The sequence below is a fragment of the Typopeltis vanoorti genome, chromosome 5 (genome assembly GCF_054136105.1).
Source record: "Typopeltis vanoorti isolate ZY-2024b chromosome 5, IOZ_Tvanoo_1.0, whole genome shotgun sequence".
Lineage (NCBI taxonomy): Eukaryota > Metazoa > Arthropoda > Arachnida > Uropygi > Thelyphonidae > Typopeltis > Typopeltis vanoorti.
In genome coordinates this window covers 93,167,406-93,192,044 of record NC_143553.1, presented here as the reverse complement: position 1 = coordinate 93,192,044, position 24,639 = coordinate 93,167,406, and the positions used below count along the sequence as shown (strand labels likewise).

The 24,639-nt window shown below is 34.7% G+C and overlaps 1 protein-coding gene across 4 annotated transcripts in view; it reads right to left on the bottom strand.

Moving 5' to 3' along the window:
- The window catches only part of LOC150106656 (vascular endothelial growth factor receptor 1-like), a 672,835-nt gene that overhangs the window by 571,966 nt on the left and 76,230 nt on the right, over positions 1–24,639 (bottom strand). For all 4 annotated transcript variants that reach the window (XM_090392613.1, XM_090392614.1, XM_090392616.1 and 1 more), the window contains exon 3: positions 14,031–14,223. In XM_090392613.1, the coding sequence (XP_090248739.1) occupies positions 14,031–14,223 (193 nt within the window). The remainder of the gene's footprint in view (positions 1–14,030; positions 14,224–24,639) is intronic.

Here is a 24,639-nt window from a genome sequence, read left to right as displayed (position 1 = left end):
GGACTCAGGCCATCATCCAAAAAAAGTTCCCCACACCTAGAACTGTTAATAAACTGGATGTTATATACCACATAGAAAGAGGCATCAAGTCTCTTCCAAATAATATAGCTGATAAAATTCGTTCAGAAACCAGCAGTGTGTTGAATGAAAAAAAAAACTATATGTATCAATCATACAAAAACAGAACTAGCAGCAATCAAGTCATTAAAAGCTAATCAAGATATAATTATAACAAAAATCGGACGGTCCTCCTTAACAGAATAACTTACATCCATCAGATGAATCAACTAGTCTCCGATAACAGCACCTATCAACTTGTCAACTATAATTCGACTAAGAGGATAAAGAAAAAAACTGTGAAATCACTTAAGTCTGTCACTTCTTGGCCGTCAGACATATAAAAAACTAATATTCCATTATGTCCATTCTCCCAGAATATACAGTGTTCCCAAGCTACACAAGCATAACGTTCCGCTTCGGCCTATAGTTGAGGGAAAAAACAGCCCTTATTACCTACCCAAGAAATTAGCATCCAGACTCAAAGAGTTGGTAAGTTATTCCCCTCCTATACAAAGAACACACAACACTTTATAAACAACATTGAATGGATGATCCCAATGATTTTGATGGGAGCGGACGTGTTACTTTAGACAGAGCTTGATTACATTGCATACAAGGTTTCTCAGTAATCTCACATTGCACTGCTGCTAACACAATGTGATTCCTACTGTCTTCCTCTCTGCACGAAATGTGCAAGAGGTGAAATGGCCAGCAGGCCCCACCCGTAATGAGGACCAGTGGTGGTATTAAGGTTTTATATGGAGGTAGGTTTCTAACTGTGGCCAAGTCAATTATTGATACTCCTTTCCCCAAACTAGTAGGTTCTAAGAAGACTTTGCTAGTGGACTAACTGAGTCTACAAAACATTTGCTGGCAGGCTTCAGGCCCTGCGGGATTATACATTGCTAGTAGTCCATCCAGGTCTACAGGATACTTTGCTGGCAGGCCCCTGGCCCTGCGGGATTATTATCCTACTTTTAACCCATTTCTGCTGGCAGGAAATCGCCACTTTGAGATGGACAACATCAAAGATCAGATCCAGATCCTTAACAAGGAGCAGTCTCTAGAGGTACTCAAACTTATAATAAGCAAATTGCCAGGATTTATAAAAGAGTACATTCACTCTAATGATGGAGAAGAGGAGGAGAAAGATCTCACAGGAGGATCTCATTGCTGCTCTGTCACCAAAATCCCCCTATCAAAATATCTCTCAAGTGGAACATCTAACAAAAGAAGAACCGTATAAGACCAGATGGATGAAGACACACCCACATTAGATGGCCCAAGGAACACCGAAAAGGTTCCACCAGTAATACTAAGGGACAAGGACGAATGGACCACTGTCACAACAGCCCTTAGGGAACACAAAATTGCATATTCCTGGGCTAAAAATGAAGATGAAGCAGTCAAAATCCAACCAGCCTCAGTCACTGACGACAGACAGCTGACAAGATTAATGGATAACAAGAGTCTTCCATATCATACTTTTGCTTTACCCTGTGAGAAAAATCTTAAAGTTGTGCTTCGCGGAGTGACCGAGTGTGTCACCTGTGAAGAAGTCACCACTGATATTATGAGTCGGAACCTAACACCAGTGAAAGTGAGCAGGATGCTCAGGGCAGATAAAAGGCCAATGCCACTGATACTCGTAGAAATTGATAAGACACAGAAAGAAATTTATGAATTAACAACGATATGTGGCCTCAGAATTACTACTGAACCACTAAGGAAGAAGTCGACACCGGGGCAGTGCCATAGGTGCCAAAGGTTTGGCCATGTCCAAAAACTTTGCAAGGCATATCACAGGTGTTTAAAATGTGGTGAGGGCCACCAGACAGTTATGTGTATAAAACTAAGATCCACGCAAGCTAAAGGCGCCAATTGTGGAGGACCTCACCCTGCAAACTACAAAGAATGCATTACACACCCAAATAACCGAGGGTTACAAAAACTTACCCTTCCAACACAATTCAGCGATGCTCAAGACAGCCGTGCCAGTCACACCCCAGCCCAAACTATCTCTAGCCCAACAACTCAAGAAAGGAAACAAATGTCTAAAACTTATGCAGAGGCAGCACGAACAAAGACTACTCCATCTCATCACCATATAGGCTCAAATCTAACATCAGTACTAACTGCCTCACTAGCTACCATGTTACAAGAATTCAGCAGGAAAAATCCTTCGCCATCCTCCACAAAAAGATTCCTACAAGGTACCCACTCAATTCTGACAGCCCTCAACAATGAATAGAAGAAAATTCCATCCCAACTCTCTCATGATCAGGGCATGGAATACCAAAGGACTCAGCAATAAAACACTAGAACTACAAGAGTTCTCTCACAGGCATAATCCTGACATAATACTGGTAAACGAAACACATCTCAGACCAGCTAATATTCTCAAATTACGGAACTATGCTATGTACAAAACAGATAGACTAACCGGAAGCGGAGTAGGAACAGCTATATACAATAAAAACTACCTAAGCTACAATGTTCTGACCAATCCCCAAACCAAGAACCTAGAGATAACAGGCATTGAAGTTAATACCAACAATGCTGGCAATATCAAAATCTATGCTGTATATAATCCACCCAGCATTCCATTACTGGTATCTGACTTGGACTCCATTCTCGGCTTCACCGACTCCCTCATCATAGCTGGTGACTTTTAATGCCAAACATACAGCCTGGCATAGCTCCACAATCAACGACAAAGGTTGAATTCTAAACCATTACTCAACGCAAAATTCTATTGTTGTAACCGGACCCACAGCCCACCCATCATAGCTCAACTGGAAGTTCAGATGTACTTGACATAGTTGTCCTCAAAAACATCAGATACCAGTATCAGCTGGAAACAATAAATAAACTTTCATCAGATCACAACCCTATTCTGCTTCAACTTGGTACACAAGAACAATTCTCTCCTCCCCACTCTTTCATATCTTGGGACAAACTCTTCAGAATCCTACCTGATCACATTGGCCCAGTCCCTACTATTCACACTAAAGAGGAGATAGAAATGGCTGCAAACAACTTTACTAGACAAATCAAAAATGCAATAAAGTCAGTTACCCAAACTACAGTCTTTCATCGTGGTGGACGGATCCCCTAGGAAATTATAGATTTAATTAGACTGAAAAACAAAGCCAGAAAGAGGTATCATAACACAAGAGCCTCTCGAGATAAAGCAAATTTGAATAAATTAAACAGACAAGTATATGAAGCCCTCCATAAACATCGAAACCAAGAGTGGGAATCTAAGCTAACAAAATTAAAGAGAAATCTTTAATTTTGTTTTTCATCGTGGTGGACGGATCCCCTAGGAAATTATGGATTTAATTAGACTGAAAAACAAAGCCAGAAAGAGGTATCATAACACAAGAGCCTCTCGAGATAAAGCAAATTTGAATAAATTAAACAGACAAGTATATGAAGCCCTCCATAAACATCGAAACCAAGAGTGGGAATCTAAGCTAACAAAATTAAACCCTGAAGACAACTCCATATGGAAGTTTCTGAGAACCTTCCACACCAAAAGACAACTTTTATCCCCAATTCAAACCTCCAAAGGAATAGCTCATACTGATGGGGAAAAGGTAGAGGCTCTGGCCGACAGATTGGAAAGTCAATACAGCCCCTCATATGAAAATTTGAACATCAATCTCATCTACAAGATTCACCTCCGAGTTAGGCAGGCCATAACACAACAAAAAGATGACCTAGAACCTCTCACACCTACTTCTCCAACAGAAGTTATAAACATTATAATCCACCTGAACAACAATAAAGCTCCAGGCTCAGATGGAATTACAAACAAAATAATTAAACTACTCCCGAGAAAAGCCATTGTACATCTAGTCAACATAATTAATGCCATCCTCAGATTTCCAGTATTTCCCTTTAACATGGAAAATAGCAGATGTCACACCAATCAAAAAGATGGGAAAAAACGCTCAACTCCCTGAAAACTACAGAAATCTCAGTCTTCTCTCTAACCTTGAAAAAATTGCAGAAAAAGTAGTCCTTACTAGGCTTGAATCACAAACGGACCAACTACGTATAATCCCAAATGAGCAATTTGGATTCAGAAAAAACACTCCACCATTCAGCAGATCCACAGGCTGATCGTATATATTTCCGAAGGCTTCAACCTGAACCTTCATACAGCTGCAGTCTTTTTAGATACTGCAAAGGCTTTTGATAAGGTGTGACATCAAGGTCTTCTCTACAAGCTCATCACATTCAATATACCTATTAATCTAGTTAAAATAATTCACTCTTACCTCAGAGACAGATACATGCTAGTCAAAAGAAATGAAACTGTATCAACCAGATGCAAGGTTCTGGTGGGAGTGCCGCAGGGCTCACTCTTGGCCCCCTTGCTGTTTTCTATTTATATTGCTGATATCCCTCAAAACCCAAGCTCAACAATCACTGCATTATATGCTGATGATACCGCATTATTAACAAGATCTCTCAGCTCCAAACTAGCTATTAAGAGACTCCAAAGCAGCATTCACACGCTGGAAAGATGGTTTATGGACTGGAGAATTCAAATCAATCCACAGAAGAGCTCAGCCATACTGTTCACTAGAAAAAAGCCTCGAATCAAGGAAGATATACATTTACTGGGTGTTAAAGTCCCATGGCAGAATACAGTCAAATATCTTGGAGTAATTCTGGATAAAAAAACTACAATTCACCAACCATGTAGAACACATAAGTTCAAAGACCTCCAAAGCAATAGTGCAGCGCTTCCCCATGATCAACAGAAACAGTAAATTCGGTACTCAGAACAAACTGCTCATATACAAGATGGTAATACACCCAGTCATAATTTATGCATCTCCTGCGTGGAGTCATACTTCGAAGACAGATATTCAGAAGCTGCAGAGAATACAAAACAAATGTCTGAGAATGAGTTTAGATGCTACATGGTTTATCAGAAACTCCCAAATTCACAGAGACATCAGCATTCCCTACATCACATCTCTTCTTCATGACCTAGCTGAAAAGTTCTTCAATAAGACAATTAATCATCCGAACCCACTGATCAAGCAAGCTTCAGACTATAATGAAGCAGATTTCTGCAAATACAAGAGACCCAAGTCAATTCTATGCTCAGCTGAACACAGTTAATCTCACCTCCCTTTCAGGGCGAGCTTAAAGCTCAATAATTCTCCACCCAAAGAACTTTCCTTTTCTGATGGAGGGGAATATGAAAAGCATTTATGCTTCACCCATCAAGTCAGTACCGTTATGCGTTATGCGTTATAAACAAAATTAAAAACATAGCACTCGGCAAAGATGATTTATTAGTCAGTTTTGACGTTTCTGCCCTTTTCACAAATGTCCCAATCAGTGACTCAATTCTCCTACAGAACAAATTTCCTCCCGACATTACAGCTCTCTTTGTCCACGTACAGTACTACGTTCTGGTTACTTCATGTGGCAAAATAAATTTTACCTACAAAAAGAAGGTACGGCTATGGGCTCAGCATTATCCCCCCCACACCTCCCAATTGGTAACTTTATATTTAAGCAATTTATATTTAAGAATTTAATTTAATATTATTATGTAATCGTTTTGCATTAAGCTTTCTCTTGTAATTAAAACAAAATAGCAATTAGAGTTTTCTTATAATTTTTGTCTTATAATCTATCAGGGGCGATATGTAATTGTTTGTCTCAAGGCGCGATCTAATCTGGCAAAGGTCCAGAATACATTCCTTAGCCACCTGAACAAACCACATGAGTGCATAGAATTTGCCATTGAAATTGAAAATCAGAACTCGCTCCCTTTCCGGGATACACTGGTTACGCCTCTTCCCACAGGCAGTCTGTCCTTCACTGTTTACCGGAAGCCTACACATACTGGCCAAAATATATATGCTAACACATATCACCACCCTTCGCAACAATTTGGAGTCAAAAAACAGAGCAATAACAATTTGCTCTAATGAACAATCGCTTAAAAAAAGAATTAAAAATTATTAGCAATGCATTATTTAAATTAAGGGGATAAAAATCCCACATTATTTCAAAGCCGAATAACAACCTCAAAGATAGGAATCAAAGAGTTTCATGCCGAATATAGCAAACTATAAAAGTTTCGGCGGATTGTAGAGTAAGCTAAAGCACATAGTTCAACACTAGGGCAACTCGTAGCAAGGTGGGTAAAGTTCTTATCACTATTCTTAGTATTTCCATAATGTAAAACACATCTCCTAGGAGGTGTATGATGTTATACATTATGGTGGAAGGTCACTACCCAGACCGGCTTCTACCTTTATTGAGGTCTCATCAGTGAGTAGGAAGACCTAGATAATACTGAGGTTATAGCGAAGAGAACTTATATACTTTGCTATACGAGTTGTCAAAAAGGTGCACCCATAAATTACTTAAATAAAGAGCCAATTGGCTCTTCATTTCGGCGAAGTAACATTATTTAATTTAAATCCCCTTAATTTAAATAATGTTACTTCGCCAAAATGAAGCCCGTTGGCTCTTTATTTAAGTAATTAGCAATACATTTATAAATAATGACTATAGCAAAAATACTATTATTGAAGTTCTTCATAAAACTTCATCAAAAAATAATTTGTGTGTGTGTGTGTGTGTGTGTGTGTGTGTGTGTGTGTGTGTGTGTGTGTGTGTGTGTGTGTGTGTGTGTGTGTGTGTGTGTGTGTGTGTGTGTGTGTGTGTGTGTGTGTGTGTGTGTGTGTGTGTGTGTGTGTGTGTGTGTGTGTGAAATCTATGATTGAGAAACTCGCGCGCGCGAATTTCTCAATCATAGATTTCGTAGCTTCTCAACACAGCAAAAAAAAAAATAAGAAATGATAAAAAACTGGTGTGATCCTCAGATAAGCTTACATATAAGCTTCGGGGATGAAAGCAGAGAAATTAGTTCTCATCCAAGATGTATCATATGTAACCAAGTGCATATAATGTTCGTGTCACATGTAAACCAAAGTATGTAATGTATGTCATATGTAAACAAATGTAAGTAATGTATCATATGTAAACAAATGTATGTAATGTATGTAATAACTATAACAAAAGTATGCAATATAGAGTGAATATATCCATTGATATTGCATATATAGAGTGTAAAATTGCAAAGAAACATCTGTAATAATCATCATTATGAATATTATAATAAAATATGTTGTAAACATTTATTGTTATTATTATTATTTAAAAAAAAACTTTATGTAGGAGAAAGAATTTGTTATGCATAATTGTCTTCATATAATGTATGTAATTTATCTGAGAAATAATAAAATGTTAAAAAAATTATTATTATTATTATTATTATTATTATTAATGTATTCTGTACATGATTTTAATAAATTTATAACAGTTTTTAAACCCATATTTTTTGCTTGCATAGATTTGCTTACTATGTTGATCCGATGAAGTATGTAATACCATGTTAGTAACAGAACTAAAAAGGAATAGTTGCAAATTTTGTCTGCTAGTGTTAAAGATTAAAATTTGGTCGGTTGAATTTTCACAAAGTATTATCAGTGCATCATGAATTTCGACAATCTGGTAGTACCTAACTGATTTTATACATTCAGTGTGACTCTTCCAACGAGTTTCGCATACTGCTTTAATAGTGAAATGTGGTACATTCAAAAAAATCAGTTAGCGCCTTTTTATTCCTGTATAGGAGTAGGTGAGGCCGTTTTAGTCCTATCTAACTTCTGGAGACTCAGTGGGCAGTTCAATCTCCATTAGTAGCCAATCAGAGGTAGCTGGCCCAAAAGCTATCACTAATTAAGTGGCACGCAATGAAGAGCCCTCTAACAAGTGCCGCCGTCTCGTGATACTTAATCCTAACACAATATTTTAAATGTCTGAAAAATAGTGTGGGTTCTACGGTCTATTTTCTTGAGTTTACAGACGAAAAATCCTAGTTTACGGGAGAAAAAATCCGCTTTCCCGTGATAGAGATCTAACTCAGGTGACAGAGACTAACTCGGGAACCGCTTGGTACATTATCAGATAAAATTTTCCCCAACTAGCTATAGAATCCGAAAATAATGTATAAAGGCATTGAATAACACCAACAAATGAAATAGATTGTGGTCAACACATTGCTGCATCTCCTATAACTGAATTTAAAGAACAGCAACCACAAGGTATGTAAAATGCTCGTCGATTTTCTTGCCGTAAGCGAGCTTGAACACCTTATTTTTTCTTCGCATATTGGACCCATTGTCATAGCCCTGTACTCTACCACTAATATTTAATTTTAAATCTAAAAGTGATCTTATCAAATAATGAATGATCTTATCAAATAATGATTCTAACATCGATTCGTTGATTTCGTAGAATGGAACAAAATTCTCTTGTATACTTAAAACAGACTCAGTTTAATTTACAAATCGCATAGTAACAGAAAGTTGTTCCTTGTGTCAGGGGTGCAATCTAAAATAATAGAAAAATATTTTGGCTCTTTAGCCCAATTAACAATATCTTGGTGAACAGCTGATGCCAAAAGAGAAATTATTTCGTTTTGAATGGTTTTACTACCATATGTTACATGGGCTTTCTTAGAGAGAACGCGACGTACATGTTCGTGCATGACATCATATTTACTTAATAATTCTATCAAACCGAAAAAATTTCCATCATTTGGAGTATACAGCTGATATGAAGAACCGAAGAATGCCAAGTTATGGGTTGATAAATATACTGTAATATAATATCACACAGTCTATTCAATATATTTTTCCAATGTTCTTGTTCGTTAACAATAACTGATTGTATTTCTTCATCTATTGTTTTACATTTTTGAAATCTCGCGCTTATTTCAATCCACTTGAAATAAATTTTTACATGTTCAGATGAATTTTCGTAACTCTTTAAATAATCATTTACATGTTTCAACTTAGAATGACCGACTTGGTCATAAGGTTTAAGTAGGCTGACCATATTTACTTGAGACAAAAATGGGACATTGGGATGGTAAAAACGGGACGGGTGTTAGGTAATATTCTGCATTAATGAAAAAGTAAGACGATTAAAAATGTTTTATTACATAAACATATTGAGCTTACCATTATTCTTGGTAACGCATACCAAAATTTAGGTAGACATAGAGGGGGATTGTATTTTACCAAGATCGCACCATGAATATTTCTGGTGAAGTTATCCTACTCAGCAAATTTCTGTCTTTCAACATCTTATCATAAAACTTCTCACACTCCAGACACCATTTTATCTTACAACCAACATAGCCCTCATTGTCTCAACGTATAATCTAGATTTCTCCTTTGACCACATACAGAAAATATTCTCTCAGCAGGTGCTGTACTTCCAGGAAAACAACGAATAAACTCTTATCCACTCATTTCAGAAAAAAAAAAAAAAAAAAAATCTGTACTTTTGTTCAACCACTTGTACATAGTTGATCCAGTTAAATAAATTTGAATTATTTCTGGAGATCCTCTTTAAAAATGCAGTTTCGCCTCTTTGACATTGCAAGGATAGACTTAAAGCTTTAAAAAATATGAAATTTAAACCACCAGCATTGAATAACAACGCCATCGATTAGCATACAGGCAAAACCAAAACTAACGCTACAGAAGAACAGACGCCACGTCTGAGACGTACAAATGTTGTCAACATGTTTTTTTTTTTTTTTTTTCTGAATAAATCACTGCAAATATCGAAATTTAGCATCGAACAGTGCCACTCCATGGTTATACAAATTCCTGGTATCCATGATATTGATATACAATTATAAGTTATGAATAATAATTTATGATTGACCAATATTAAAGTATATTTATAGTATTTATTAAAAACGGGACAAATCTGACATTATTAAAACGACGGGACGGCGGGGAAATACGAAAAAAACGGTACTGTCCCGTTCAAAACGGTACGTATGGTCAGCCTAGGCTTAAGTTACTTTATGGGAATAAAATAGTTTGCAGCAAATACAAAATATTTTATTAGCACTCATTGAATAAATAAGCCACTTTTGTAAATACTCACTGTTTATAGTTATTCTATAATACATTGATATTGAAATACATCAATATTTTTATATCGATATAATATATTTAACAGCAGCAGCAATGTGTGAGTCTATTCCAGACGTGAAAATGCTAAACTAGGTAGTAGTAAAATGGATGAATGAAGAGATTAAGCATAAAATTTGGAAGAAGGCACTGTGAAGGCAAAAAGATGAATGTTGGTAATGATCAGCTGCAGAATACAAGAGATGGACATGAAGGTGACTCAGGTGGAAAGGGCAGCAAAAAGTGGAATATGAGACGAAATTAGCCAATCAAGCTAAGAAAAATCCTAGCAAAAATGACTATGTGAGGATAATGCATGTTGATAACACTGGAAGATTGGTAACCAATGCAGAGGATATAGTTGAATTATTCAGTAATCAGTTTATCCGTGTATTTCATTATCTTTAAAGCAACATCAGGAGAAGCTTGAGTGTGGAATGTATGACAGGAGTGACTGATGGTGAATGAGCAGGAGATATATGAGAAATTAAGTAAGCTTGATGTTAATAAGGCAGTAGGATTTGAGAGTATATTGCCATGTGACTTGAGGGAATGACCTATGGAATTAATGAAATCCTTGGCGCAACTATTTAACACAAGTCTTGCAACAGGTCGAGTCCCAAAGGAATGGAAAGTGGGAAAAATTATTCCACTTCACAAAAGGAGGGGGGGGGGATAAGATGAAGAGCTACAAATTATCGGCCATTCTCTGGTTCTGGAGTTCTTGTTAAGGTATTAGAGGACTAGGTTTCAGAAGGTTGGTAATAGTAGTATTCTTTTTAGACTATTCATATTTGGTCTTTATATACCTAAATAAACATAAAAACTTATTCTGATTGTAAGGCCATCGGTTTAATACACATATGTACAAGAACGTCGACTAGTTTCACTGAATTCTTTCGTTTTTTTGCATTTATTATTTTCTTTCACATTTTTAGTCTTGACAAAGCTAGACAGTATGTGCTAGTGAAACTAGTCGACATTCTTGTACATATGTGTATTAAACCGATGGTCATACAATCAGAATAAGTTTTTATGTTTATAGTAGTATTCTATAGGATTGTCACCATGGGTTTGTTAGGGGGAGATCATGTTTCAGCAATTTGCTTACATATTATATATTACATATGACAAGGTCACAAACTCATTCAATATAGGAGATGCATATATTTGGATTTTTCAAAGGCCTTTGATAGATTGCCTCATGACAAGCTGGTAGCTAAACTGAAACAGATGGAATTAGATAACAGACTGCTAAGTTGGATAGCCAATTGGCTGGTGGACAGGTATCACATCGTCATCGTATGTTACGCTTTCGCACAGGACTACATTTTACTGCGTAAGGTTGGTTGCTCCTTATTCCAAGTAGTATCCCATGTCTGTCGAGTCATGTGTTCATGGGGTCTGTTTGCCTGCTTTGGGAGAGGAAAACCCCTCAAGATAAACTGGGAGAAAAACCCTGCTGTCCATGCCCAAGACTGGCTAACTTGGCTATGGCTGAGGAAGATCCTTAAGCTCCTCACGTCGTTGACAGGAATCGAGCCTAGGACACTCCTTCCACATTGCGAAGTGCATAGCCACTAGGCTAACCGCGAGGACGGACATCAGGTATGAGCAGGTTGAATATGGAGGAATGGCATCCTAAAAGAGGAACGTCACCAGCGGAGTGCCACAGGGATCTGTTTTGGGACAATTATTGTTTGACTTGTACATTAATGACATTGGGACTGGCCTTAACTAGAGATGTGCAGCTCTTTGCAGTTAATGCAAAGTTCGGAAAGGCTAAAAGAAGTAGAGTAGACATTATGGCCAGGCAGGAGGATATGAAGAGACTATGCGAGTGGGTAAATGATTAAAGTCATCGGTTTAATGCTGCAATGTGCAAGGTTTTAAAATTTGGTAGGCAAGATTGTGATGCAGAGTATACAATTAATGGAGAAATTTTGGAGGAGGTGGAGAAGATGAGAGATCTGGGAGTAATGGCGGACAAACACTTGAAGCTTAGGGGTCACATTGCTAAAATGTAAGAGCATCCGAATGGAATATGCAATAATGAGGAGGTTATTGATCAGGCCACATATGGACTACTGGAAACAAATATGGTCACCTGATGGTTGACCAAATTTGTGTCATTTGTGTCTACTTGTTACTTGTTAACTGTTTTAGGTTTACTTGTTAATTGTTTTGTGCATGCTTTTACAATTTTAGGATTGTATCAGCAATACAGAAAATGATATCAGAAAACGTAAACAGCTGGCTCCAGTATTCCATAACAAACTCTGCCCCATCTGGAAATCATCATTAGTATCATTAAAGACAAAATTAAGACTAATCATGCAACCAATAGATCCATCTTGTATGGTTCCCAAACCTGGACAATAAGCACCAAAAAAACTACAGATCTAATTAACTCCTTTGGAACTACATGTCTCAGACTGATCCTTGGATACACCTGGATGGACCGTGTTACTAACTCTGCTGTGCTAAATCTGGCTAAGCAAGAACCACTTGTAAATATAGTCAAAAAAGTACAACTCAGATGGCTTGGGCATCAACTCAGACATTTTAAAGTCTCACCCTATTTGGAATCCCTCATCCTGTACAAACCAGAAGATGGCAAACCAGTAGAGGAAGACCATGCAACAATTTTGGCAATACATATGTGAAACCATCAGTAGGCTGAACTGCAAAACTCCATCTGACATCTACCAGTTAGCTCAAGATAGAGAGACTTGGAAGATCATAATTTGCAATATTTAATTTTTAATATAAGTCTCTTTTCCCTTTTCACATTGTATCATATTGTGAATAAACTATGCATGCATGTATCGCTGATGATGTCTCTGTGATAGATGAAATATAGGATCAATTAAACTCATGTTTAATCATTTCTTTGTGCTGTATTCATTCCATTAAACTAAATAAAAAAAATATTAAAAAAATCAGCTAACGACTTTTTATTCCCGTATATATAGGGAGTAGGCGAGGCCTTTTTTAGCCCTATCTAACTTTTGGAGACTGAGTGGGCAGTTCAATCTCCACTGGTACCTAATCAGAGATAGCTGGCCCAAGGCTATCACTAATTAAGCAGTATGCAGTGAAGAGTGACGGCTCAAGAAGTGCCGCCATCTCGTGGTCATTAACCCTAACATTCGTATTTAATGTCTGAAATCATGTGGGTTCTACGGTCGATTTTCTTGAGGACAAAAAACCCGCGTTTCCGGGAAAAAACCCCCCGCTTGCTCGTGTCAGAGATCGACTAACTCGGGAACCGGTCGAAAAAAGGCTTAAAAAAATTTTCTGTAGTCGCCGACTAGACTCGAAATCAAGTCTTCCTTCGTGCGGCCCAGCGCTGTGGTGTACAAACGCCACATTCACTGAGCTACATTAAACTAAATAATGAATTTAAACCAGAACATAAGCCTAAATTCTTAAAATTAATATATGTTTATATTAATATAAGGAACCCTGTGTAGCTCAGTGGATGTAGTGTTTGCACATCATGGAAGCTTGACCGCATGAAGGAAGACTTCTTGGAATCTAGTCAGCGACTAGAAGAAATTTTTCTAAGCCTTTTTTCCACCGGTTCCCGAGTTAGTCGACCTCTGGTAATGTCGGTTCCACATTATCTGAAATAATGTAGAACCCACATTATTTCAGACATTAAATACGAATGTTAGGGTTAATGGCCACGAGATGGCGGCACTTGTTGAGCCGTCACTCTTCACTGCGTACTGCTTAATTAGTGATAGCCTCGGACCAGCTATTTCTGATTGGGTACCAGTGGAGATTGAACTGCCCACTCAGTCTCCAAACGTTAGGGCTAAACGGCCTCACCTACTCCCTATATACAGAAATAAAAAGGCGTTAGCTGATTTTCTTTTAAATTAATATAAGGAATATATTTAATAATAGTAATTTTCTTACCATTTACAAACACATATATGGAAGACACATTTTCAAGTGATGTTAATGAAGTAGTTCCATTATAATAACAATAATATTTTCCAGTATCCAGGTAATGAGCATTTTGAAGCTCCAGTTTGCTGTGGTATTTGTACATTCCTTTAGAATTATCAGTAGAATATGTAATGTTTATTCTTTGATGTGTAAAGGTTTGCTAAAACGTAGAGAGAGAGAGAGAAATATTCAATGAATAATTCAATATTAAATACATTAAATGATAATGTATTTCTAAATTATTATTCAAAAATACATTGTTATTCAGTGGAATAATATAACATATGTGTCATACATACATACAGTGGTGAGCTATGGAAATTTTAACAAAGGGCTGGCATCGTCGAGCAAAAAAAGCCATATTTCACACAAAACTTTTATTAATACAGCTTGTGTACAAATGCCAATCGAAGAGTACGAGGGGACAACCTGTAAAGACTATCATTTTTAAACCAATATTTCATGATCTAAACATGAAATATTTGCACACAATCATCTGTGTTAATTAATCTTACATAAGGAAAACAATTTTTTGCTATCAATATATAATCGAGAGCAAAATTCTTTATATTATATATTGCTAACAATATATAATATAAAGAATAAAATTTAATTAAATTTATATAATTAAATTCTATATATATATATATATATATATATATATATATATATATATATATATATATATATATATATATATATATATATATATATATATATATATATATATATATATATATATATATATATATATATATGTAGAAAGTTTTTTACCTTGGGTATAATATATATTAAAGATACCAAGTTATTTTAAACCTGGTTTTTACAATATTTCCCAAGTAAGCAAACAGACAAATAAGTCAAATTTGCACCTGCACGTAATGCAAGTCTAAGTGACCCGTAAAGTAGTACAAGTCTAGGCAACTCATGGTAAAGGTGAAATAAGCTCTTATCACTATTCTTGATATTTACCCTTAATGCAAGGCCCTTCTCCTTGAGGAGATATATGATGCTATGCATTACAGGCAAGGGGCCACTACCCAGACCGGTTTCGACCTTTATTGAGGTCTCATCAGTCAGAGCCAGGCTTAGAAATACCAAGGTTAAGTAATTCAGAGCTTATAAGTATTTTACCAAAGCAAGTTACCAAAAGGTGCTTTGACCTTTTGGTAACTTAAATAAAAAATCTCAGAATGAGAGATAGATGTAGAAAGTTTTTTACCTTGGGTATAATATATGTTAAACATACCAAGTTATTTTAAACCTGGTTTTTACTCCATTTCCCAAGTAAGAAAACAAACAAATAAGTCAAGTTTGCACGTGTACTGTTTTGGTAAAATAGTTATAAGCTCTGAATTACTTAACCTTGGTATTTCTAAGCCTGACTCCCACTGATGAGACTTCAATAAAGGTCGAAACCGGTCTGGGTAGTGGTCCCTTGCCTGTAATGCATAGCATCAGACATCTCCTCAAGGAGATGGGCTTTGCATTAAGGGTAAACATTAAGAATAGTGATCAAAGCTTATTTCACCTTTACCACGAGTTGCTTCGACTTGCATTACGTGCAGACGCAAACTTGACTTATTTGTCTGTTTGCTTACTTGGAAATTGGAGTAAAAACCAGGTTTAAAATAACTTGGTATCTTTAACACACACACACACACATATATATATATATATATATATATATATATATATAAAATCAGCTAACGCCTTTTTATTCTTGTATACATAGGGAGTAGGTGAGGCATATATATATATATATATTTTTTTTCCTTGTGAAATTTCTTGCCACAAACTAACCAGACTTTTTTTTGAAAATCTGCTCAGTGAATTAAAAGTGTTATTTGTTCATGCAAGGCCTCAAATATTTCAAGAAACTGTGTCAAAGAAAAAGGAATCGGGTGTTAAATTAATAACCAGTATTTTTAGTGGAGAAGATTTTACCTGAAAAGTGACAATTTTGTTACTATATCTGTAAATACCTCCACCAGACTAGAAGAAAACGACTGTTACAATTTAATTATTTTACAGAGAAACAGTAGATATTTTAACACATCACTTTACCAAAACTCTTAAATAAGTTTGGTGTAGAAAATAAAAAAACTGTCGTATTCATTGCAGATAAGAATAATACAAATTTGGGGAAAAACAAGAAAGGATAAATTAATGTTCATACAATGTAACAAGAAGAAAATAGGCAAAAAACTTTTACTCTGCTTTCAAAAATAAAGAGAAGGTATATTTTTCTTTTCTTTGCAAAAATTGCACATTATAAAAGTTTAAAAACATGTTACTTGCAGTCGTAACTTTTTTTTCAAAACTTGACAGCACATACTGTTCCATTAGGAGAACAAATAAAAAGACAGATGTGATAACTAATAATGTAATGTGTCTTTTGAAATGAAGAAAGTACAAATGGATTAAATAGTGACAATTTTATTGCTATATCTGTAGGTGTCTCCAACAGACTAGTCTATTTGTTCATCAGTTTGGAATTAAAGTGTGACTGTCAGCATTTGGCGACTTAATATTTCAGCAATATAAAATATGCATTTATAACTTAAATGAACAAAGATGTGTGTTGTTGTGTTTTCCACAGTGAAACTTTACTCAGTTATTCTGATTAGAAGTTGATATATAAATCCATAACTTTATACCTTAATGCAATTCTGTTTAATTATTGTAAAAAAAGTGGGGAAACTACTATCCTGTAATTAATTATTTTAGAAAATTATCTAATGCTACCTATTGACATTGTTTTAGTTATCTGTAAACATTTTGTTCACATACTCGAAACCCCGAACTGATAATCTCTAATAGAATGTTGGTGTTATAAGAACACAGAAGGAGCACGCAAAACATCAAAAGGGAAGATATGAGTCATGAACGACAACACGTTGAGTTGTACACTCACCTAAACATATCATATAGTCTAAAGTTTTAAATGATTGGAACTTGGTAACATAGAAATTAAACTAATTACAAAGTATACTACAGAGCTAATATTCATTTGAAATAATAAGAAATAACTATTTATTTGTTGTGCTGGCAATAGAAGTTTCTAAAAAGAAAATGCTAATGCAGAGTTCAAAACCTTGTTTGTCTCATTTCCTTTACTGAATCATGCTACCGGACAAGACATCTATAGACGTCAAAGTTATCATGCATGTGAAGTGCATTTTAAAATTATAATACATTGTTATTACATTGAAATATATGATGGATACGAAGCATATGAGGATGCGTATTTGATCCATAACGTCCTGTGAAGTGGTTAAACTTACTAACTAAAGAAAAATAAATAAATAAAATAAATTTCAGTTACAAAAGTAGGTTAAGAGCACAAGGAATCGAAGATAAATTTAGGCAGAGAAGAACAATCAGTTATTATTTTTTTTGCTCAGTTATTCTAATTAGAATTATATGTATTAGTTTAAAAATAAAAATAAAAATGTAAGCATTAATTTTACTACAGTAACAATTTCACACGATCAGAATGAATAAAGTTTCACAGATGTGTGTCACATTGGGGAAAATCACATGAAAGAAAAAAAAACAGTAAAACTGATATTCCAGTAGTTAATTATTTTAGAAAATGTGAAAATGCTAGAAAGAAAAAAAATTGTGTGTGTGCATGTTGTAGTGTATCCCGTAAAGTAAAAAACAAACAAACTAATTTCACTTGTCAGAATTCCAGACTGTAACCATCAACCAGAATTCCAAAAACAGGATGTCACATATACCCACAACAAAACTGCATTTCCACTTCAACTCTATGATGTCATTTTAGACAGAAACCCTTGAAAAACATAGCATGAGGCAAAGTGCGAATGAAATTAACGAAACGAACATTAACCTATAAGGAAAAAAGAGTCAACATTTTCCAGACCTTGTATTTGTGCGTTTTGTGCTGTGAATATATGGTTGAAAATCAACAATTTGGAATATCTATTGTTTTCAGGAACGAGCTAGTTCCAAGACGCCCCATTCTGGAAAGAAAGTAAGTTAATCTTTTTTGTTTAACTTAAACAGAGCAAGTGATTTTTGTAATTTCAATGACCACTGCTCGTATGTTTTGGTAAGCGCAATTCTAATTATAATACTGAATAGTTTTTATAAGAATAATTAAGGTACATACATACATTAGAGAGTATCACCGTGGGATACATTAGCGACTTTTCATGTCTAAATGTGTGTGTGGTTGAGAGACACCAGCGAAGCATATAATTAATTATTCAGAAAATGCTGCCACCAGCTCTCCTGACTCAAACTAAAAATTCCCATAATCATCTGTTGACAAAAAAAGCGTGTGTGTGTATGTGTGTGTTTGAGGGGGGGGGGAACACCAATGATAGTTTGTAATTAATTATTCAGAAAATGTCTAAATGCTGCCGCCACCTCTTCACTCTAAACTAAAATTCCCATACCTAATAACAGGAATGAAATACGCCAAACCTATATTGGAAATTTCATAATGCCAACTATAGACAACCAAACACAAAACGTTACGTCATTGATGGATATGTGTCACCCTGGGAAATTCCAAGATATCTTAACTCTAACCATCACCCACAATACCACACGCAAACAAAAACACACTAGTGATGTCACTGACACATATGTTCTCCAGAAAATTCCAAACTCATAACGTCATGATTCCTTATCAAGCATCACCTACAAGGCCATATGCGAACTAAACATCATACTCTATCTTATCTCTATCATCACCCACAATTCCATACATAAACCATACACTAATCTACATCTCATAAAAACACACATCCATGACAATGACTTCGCTTCCCCCATTCACCCTACCCCTATTTGGTTTAAACTTCCCCACCAATCACGACACGTTTCCTTATCTCTAACTATCACCCACAATCCAATACGCAAACAAAACAAATAACGTGACGTCACTGACACATATGTTCCTCAGAAAAATGACATACTCATGACATTACACACAATGACGTCATCATCTTATCAGCCAATCACGTCGCGATTCCTTATCTTACCTTGATCTTGATCTTGTTCAGATCACCTCCTATACTACTGTGGTATTTATAGTCAGTTTGAGCTATCTTGTTGCAGGCACTGATTAGATGTTCTACAGTCTCATCTTTTTTATTGCATAATCTGCATTTGCTGTTATTACTGATGTTCAAAAATTTTTGTTTTCATTCCATTAGTTTGTAATGCCTGCTCTTGAGCTGCTAGAATACAATGTTGGTTTGAAACGTTCTCGCCATTGACCATAGATAAGAACACTATCTGCAAGATTTTTTTTTCTAAGTTGGTACATCTGTCATAAACATCCATGTGAAATTGCAAGTCATTCTATCAAGTAGTTTTTGTTTTATACAGCTGTCTGAAACAAAAGTGTTGTCTGTATCCCTTGAAATGGATAAAATTAAGTATCGTGTGGTTATAAAATTCTTTGTAAATGAGGGTTTAACACCAAAAGAAATTCATTCGAAGTTCATAAAAGTTTATGGACATTCTTGTCCGTCATTTTCGACAATTAAGAAATGGGCTACCGAGTTTAAACGTAGCCATACCAGTCTTGAATATGATCCACATGAAGGACGTCCAAAAAAGTGTAACAACACCAGAAACCATTGATCAAGTGCACGATATGGTATCAGATGACTAGCGAGTCGAAGTCAAAGTGCATAAAATTGCTGAGACTATAAGCATTTTCAAAAGAACGTGTAGGATATATTTTGCATGAAGAATTGCAAATGAAAAAGTTGCGGGCAAAATGGATGCCATGCTTGCTTACAGCAGATCAAAAATGCATGAAAATCCCCCAACAGTGCTTCTTGGAGCGTTTAACAAAAAATAAAACTGATTTTGTGCGTCAATTTATTACTACGGGTGAGACTTGGATTCATCATTACACACCAGAATCCAAACAGCAGTCAAAAGTGGGCAGAAGCCGGTTGTTCAGCGCCAAAGACAAAGTCGGTTCTATCAGGAGGAAAGGTCATGGCGTCGGTGTTTTGGGATGCTAAAGACAATTTGTTTATTAACTATCTTGAAAAGGGTAAAACAATAACTGGGGAATATTATTCCGATATTTCAACCAGACAAGACGAAAAACATCGTGAGAAAAGACCCAGTTTGCAGAAGACAAAAATCATCTTCATCGGGACAATGCACCTGCCCACAAAGGTGTTTTGCTAATGGGAATTAAGAGATCTGCACTATGAATTGTTGGAACATCCACCCAATTCCCCAGATTTTGCTCCCTCTGACTTCTATCTCTTCCCAAAAATAAAACTCTTCCTCGCTGGTCAGCGTTTTTCTTCGAATCAAGAGGTAATTGCAGCTGTAGAGGCTTATTTTGCAGATCTTACTGAGAACCACTACAGGGACTGGATAATTGCGCTGGAGCATCGCTGGAATAAATTTATTAGTTTTAAGGGAGATTATGTTGAAAAAATAAATATAATTTAGAAATTATAAATTCGTTTTTTCATTGTTATGCCAAGAACTTTCAGACCACCCTCGTAAATCCTTCTTTTTCTTTTTTAATATATCCATATTGCAGCCGTTGCCACATCTTGTTCACATCAATTTTGTTCTCAGTATCTCTAAGAAATTGGCCACGCAAAGGTTTGTTTTTCTAGCGCACATATCGGTTATTTTGCTGTTCCTTTTTTATAATCGGATTTGTTTCTTGAAGCATTTGCTCAGAGCTATTGTCGATGTAACTTTTTAAACTAATTTCTTCTTCTTCTTTTACAGTCTGTCTCACTTGCAACAGACCAGTCCACCTATTTTCCTTGGTAGATATAACCGGTCAACATCACTTCGTGGATGTTGACCGGTTCAATGCATGATGCATAGTCATCGGTTTTCTAGTTTTGCAGTGCAATTTGTCCAGGTTTTCTTTTGTCCAATCTAGTATGCCAGCTGTGTATCGGATTACTGGTATAGCCCAAGAATTCATTGCTTTAATTGTGTTTAATCAATTTAGTTTTGTTTTCAGGATATTTTTAACTCTTTTGGAATATTCCGCTGTTTCCTGTTGTTTAACTTTCAAGTGGAGAATATCACAGGCTTCTAATATTCTTAGGTATTTATAGTGTTCGTCAGCTGAAATTGCTTTTATACATTTCTCTTGATTAAGATTGCTAGTGTCATTAATTTTTCCTCGTTTAATAGATAAAACTGCACATTTACTTAAACCAAATTCCATTTTGATGTCGTAACTGAAAATACGAACTGTGTTCAATAAAGAATCTATTTGCTGGGCCTATTTTCCATGTAACTTCAAGTCATCAGTCATAACTACAAGTCGTAACATCGTCATAACTACAACAGATGCGAAAATTTAATGTTATATTTAGGAATTTCATATCCAACTTTTGTTTTCTTCATTATTATTATTATTTATTTTATATTTTTATATAAATTTATTATTTTTTTTTATCATTATTATCAAAAAAACACCACTACAAGGACACAAACAAACACAGCATGTCCAAATCCAATCCTACTTGCAAAAAAAAAAAAAAAAATGTTAAACTGTGTAATAGCAGTCGAAGTCTTCCAAGCATGTACCAATAAACAGTAATAAAATCAACACCTGGCTTTCGACCAGTATAGCAGCATAACCATGAAACCACCGCTATCTATTATCTTCCTCAGATAAACTCTGCAAAGCTTCGAGCAAGAAATCAGAAATGCTTCCCAATTTATTATTATTATATTAGCTATTCAGTAAAAAAAAGAGAAAAAAATCTGTATAATCATCACCAATAATATTAGAACATATGTTGTAAACGCATAATACAGAGGCAAAGAGTGTTAATAAAATTATTAACTGAAAACAAATGAAAATAATGAAATTAAATGAAAACAATTGTATATATATATGTGTAAATATTTTAGCAATGAATAAAAAATTATTTATTTAAAGAATTATTATTATTATTGTTATTATTATTATTATTATTATTATTATTATTATTATTATTATTATTATTATTATTATTATTATTATTATTATTATTATTATTATTATTATATGCAGCTTTGCTAAACTATGCAGCTTTGCTAAAACATTATTTCAATGCCAACTACAGGACAGTAAGAAATACATACCGTATAACAAGACTTCAGACAACTAATTATATTATATATAAATACAATAATCACTACAGAAAGGCCACACGAAACTTCTACACCCCTGACATGATAAACAAATTACCTTTTGAATACAGAAATCTTACAAACTACAATAGCCTAAAAAGAGCTCTAAGAGGACATATTATGAACAAGAAACACTCACCCAAAATACCATACAAACTTAATGAAACACAATATATTCGTTGAGGCTTTCAGTTCAGCGACGCATCAATACATTGCAAGTTTGTGTGTGTGTGTGTGTGTGTGTGTGTGTGTGTGTGTGTGTGTGTGTGTGTGTGTGTGTGTGTGTGTGTGTGTGTGTGTGTGTGTGTGTGTGTGTGTGTGTGTGTGTGTGTGTGTGTGTGTGTGTGTGTGTGCGTGCGTGAGTGCGTGCGTGCCCGTAGGAATTTCTCAATTTTCTCAATCAACGGCTGCAGTGGAAATCAAGCCAATCAAACATATACTTGATTTCATAGCTTCCCAAAACAGCAAATAAACCAATAAATAATAACTGGTGTCATCCTGAGATAAGCTCACAACTAAGCTTCGAGGATGACAGCTGAGAAAATACACCTCATCTCATCCAAGATAAAAAAAATAATAAATAAAAATAAATAAATAAATATATTATATCATATGTAATCAAATGCATGTAATGTACGTATCACATGTAAACAAATGTATGTAATGTTGTATCATATGTAATGATAAGTATGTAATGTATGTATCATATGTTATAAATTATTATAATTATTATTGCGAAAAAAAATTATTATTATTATTATTATCAGAATACATGTATGTATTAAATGTAAAGAAATGTATGTAATCAAAAATATGTAATGCATGAATTATATGTAATAAATTATTATTATTATTTAAAAAAAAATTAAAACATTATGTACATGCAAGTACCTGTTATGCACAATTGTGTTCATGTAATGCATGTAATTTATATGAGAAATTTAAATATATATATATATATATATATGTATGTATGTATGTATGTAATTTTTAGAATTTTTAAATATTGTAATTTCTATAATTTTATAATGTAATTATTATATGTATGCAAGACAAGTGTTTAAAAATTATAATCAAAGAATGCAAATTATATAATAAAACAGTCAGTAAAGTATATAACAATAATGAAAATACTGATAAATATAGGCCTATTTCAATCCCTTCGATTGGAATAGGCCCAAGTTCGATTCTCGTCGCGACGGGAGGAATGTTTATTTGGTCGATTTCAATCGAAGGTGAGTTAGCCGATCTCATACGGAGGTAGCAGGGTTTTTTCTCCCGGAAACGCGGGTTTTTCATCCCGCATACAGACAAATCGGCCCTTCAGAACACACGCAATTTACAGACAAAAAATACTAGTTGTGGTGGTGTTGGAGGTGGGCGGTGGATGGCGTTGATAGAGATGATTCGTAGTAGAGGTTAGGTGTAGAGATTATGGGTGTCCTCCCGCGATGAGTTTTCGGACTCCTTGGAGGTATCAGGAATAATAATAATAATAATAATAATAATAATAATAATAATAATAATAATAATAATAATAATTTTTTTTTAAACATTTTATTATGTCTCAGTATAAATTACATACAATAATAATATTTACAATATTTACAATAAGATTTATACAGAATTTTTGAATTTAGAATATAATAATAACAATAATAATAATAATTTTTTTTTTTTTTTTTTTTTTTTTTATAAACGACTTATTTGTTTTTACAATGAAAATGATAAGGTTTACTATCACACAGAGTATCTGCACACACACAATGAAAAACATATTATCTTTTCTGTACAGTACGAAAATTCGATATACAAAATGCAGAGTACATTTTATAAATATGAATATACATTTTTTTAAACTAGCTAAATGTGGATTGGCACCAATGTGCACACAATTCACGATACAATGCAGTAATGCAGCATACACACACAATTCAATAATAATAATAATAATAATTTTTTTTTTTTTTTACATTTTATTATGTCTCAGTATAAGTTACACACAATAATGATATTTACAGTATTTACAATAAGGATTATACGAATTTTTTTTTTTTTTTTTTTTTATGTCTCAGATGAATTGCATACATAGTTGCTGTAGTAATTATATGTATATAATATTTATAACGCGTTACAAGTGTGTATAACAGATACTTGCAAGTTAGTAATTTTCTTCCTCGAAGCTTAGCAGAGCTTATCTGAGGAAGATAATAGATGACAGAGGGTGGTGGTTTCATGGTTGTGTTCCTATAGTGGTCACAAGCCAGGTGTTGATTTTACTGTTTGTTGGTACGTGTTTGAAAGACTTTGACTGCTATTACAGTTTAACTTTTTTTTTTTTTGTGCAAATAGGGTTGGATTCAGACATGGTGTGTTTGTTTTTTTGTGTTCTTGTAGTGGTAGTTTTTTG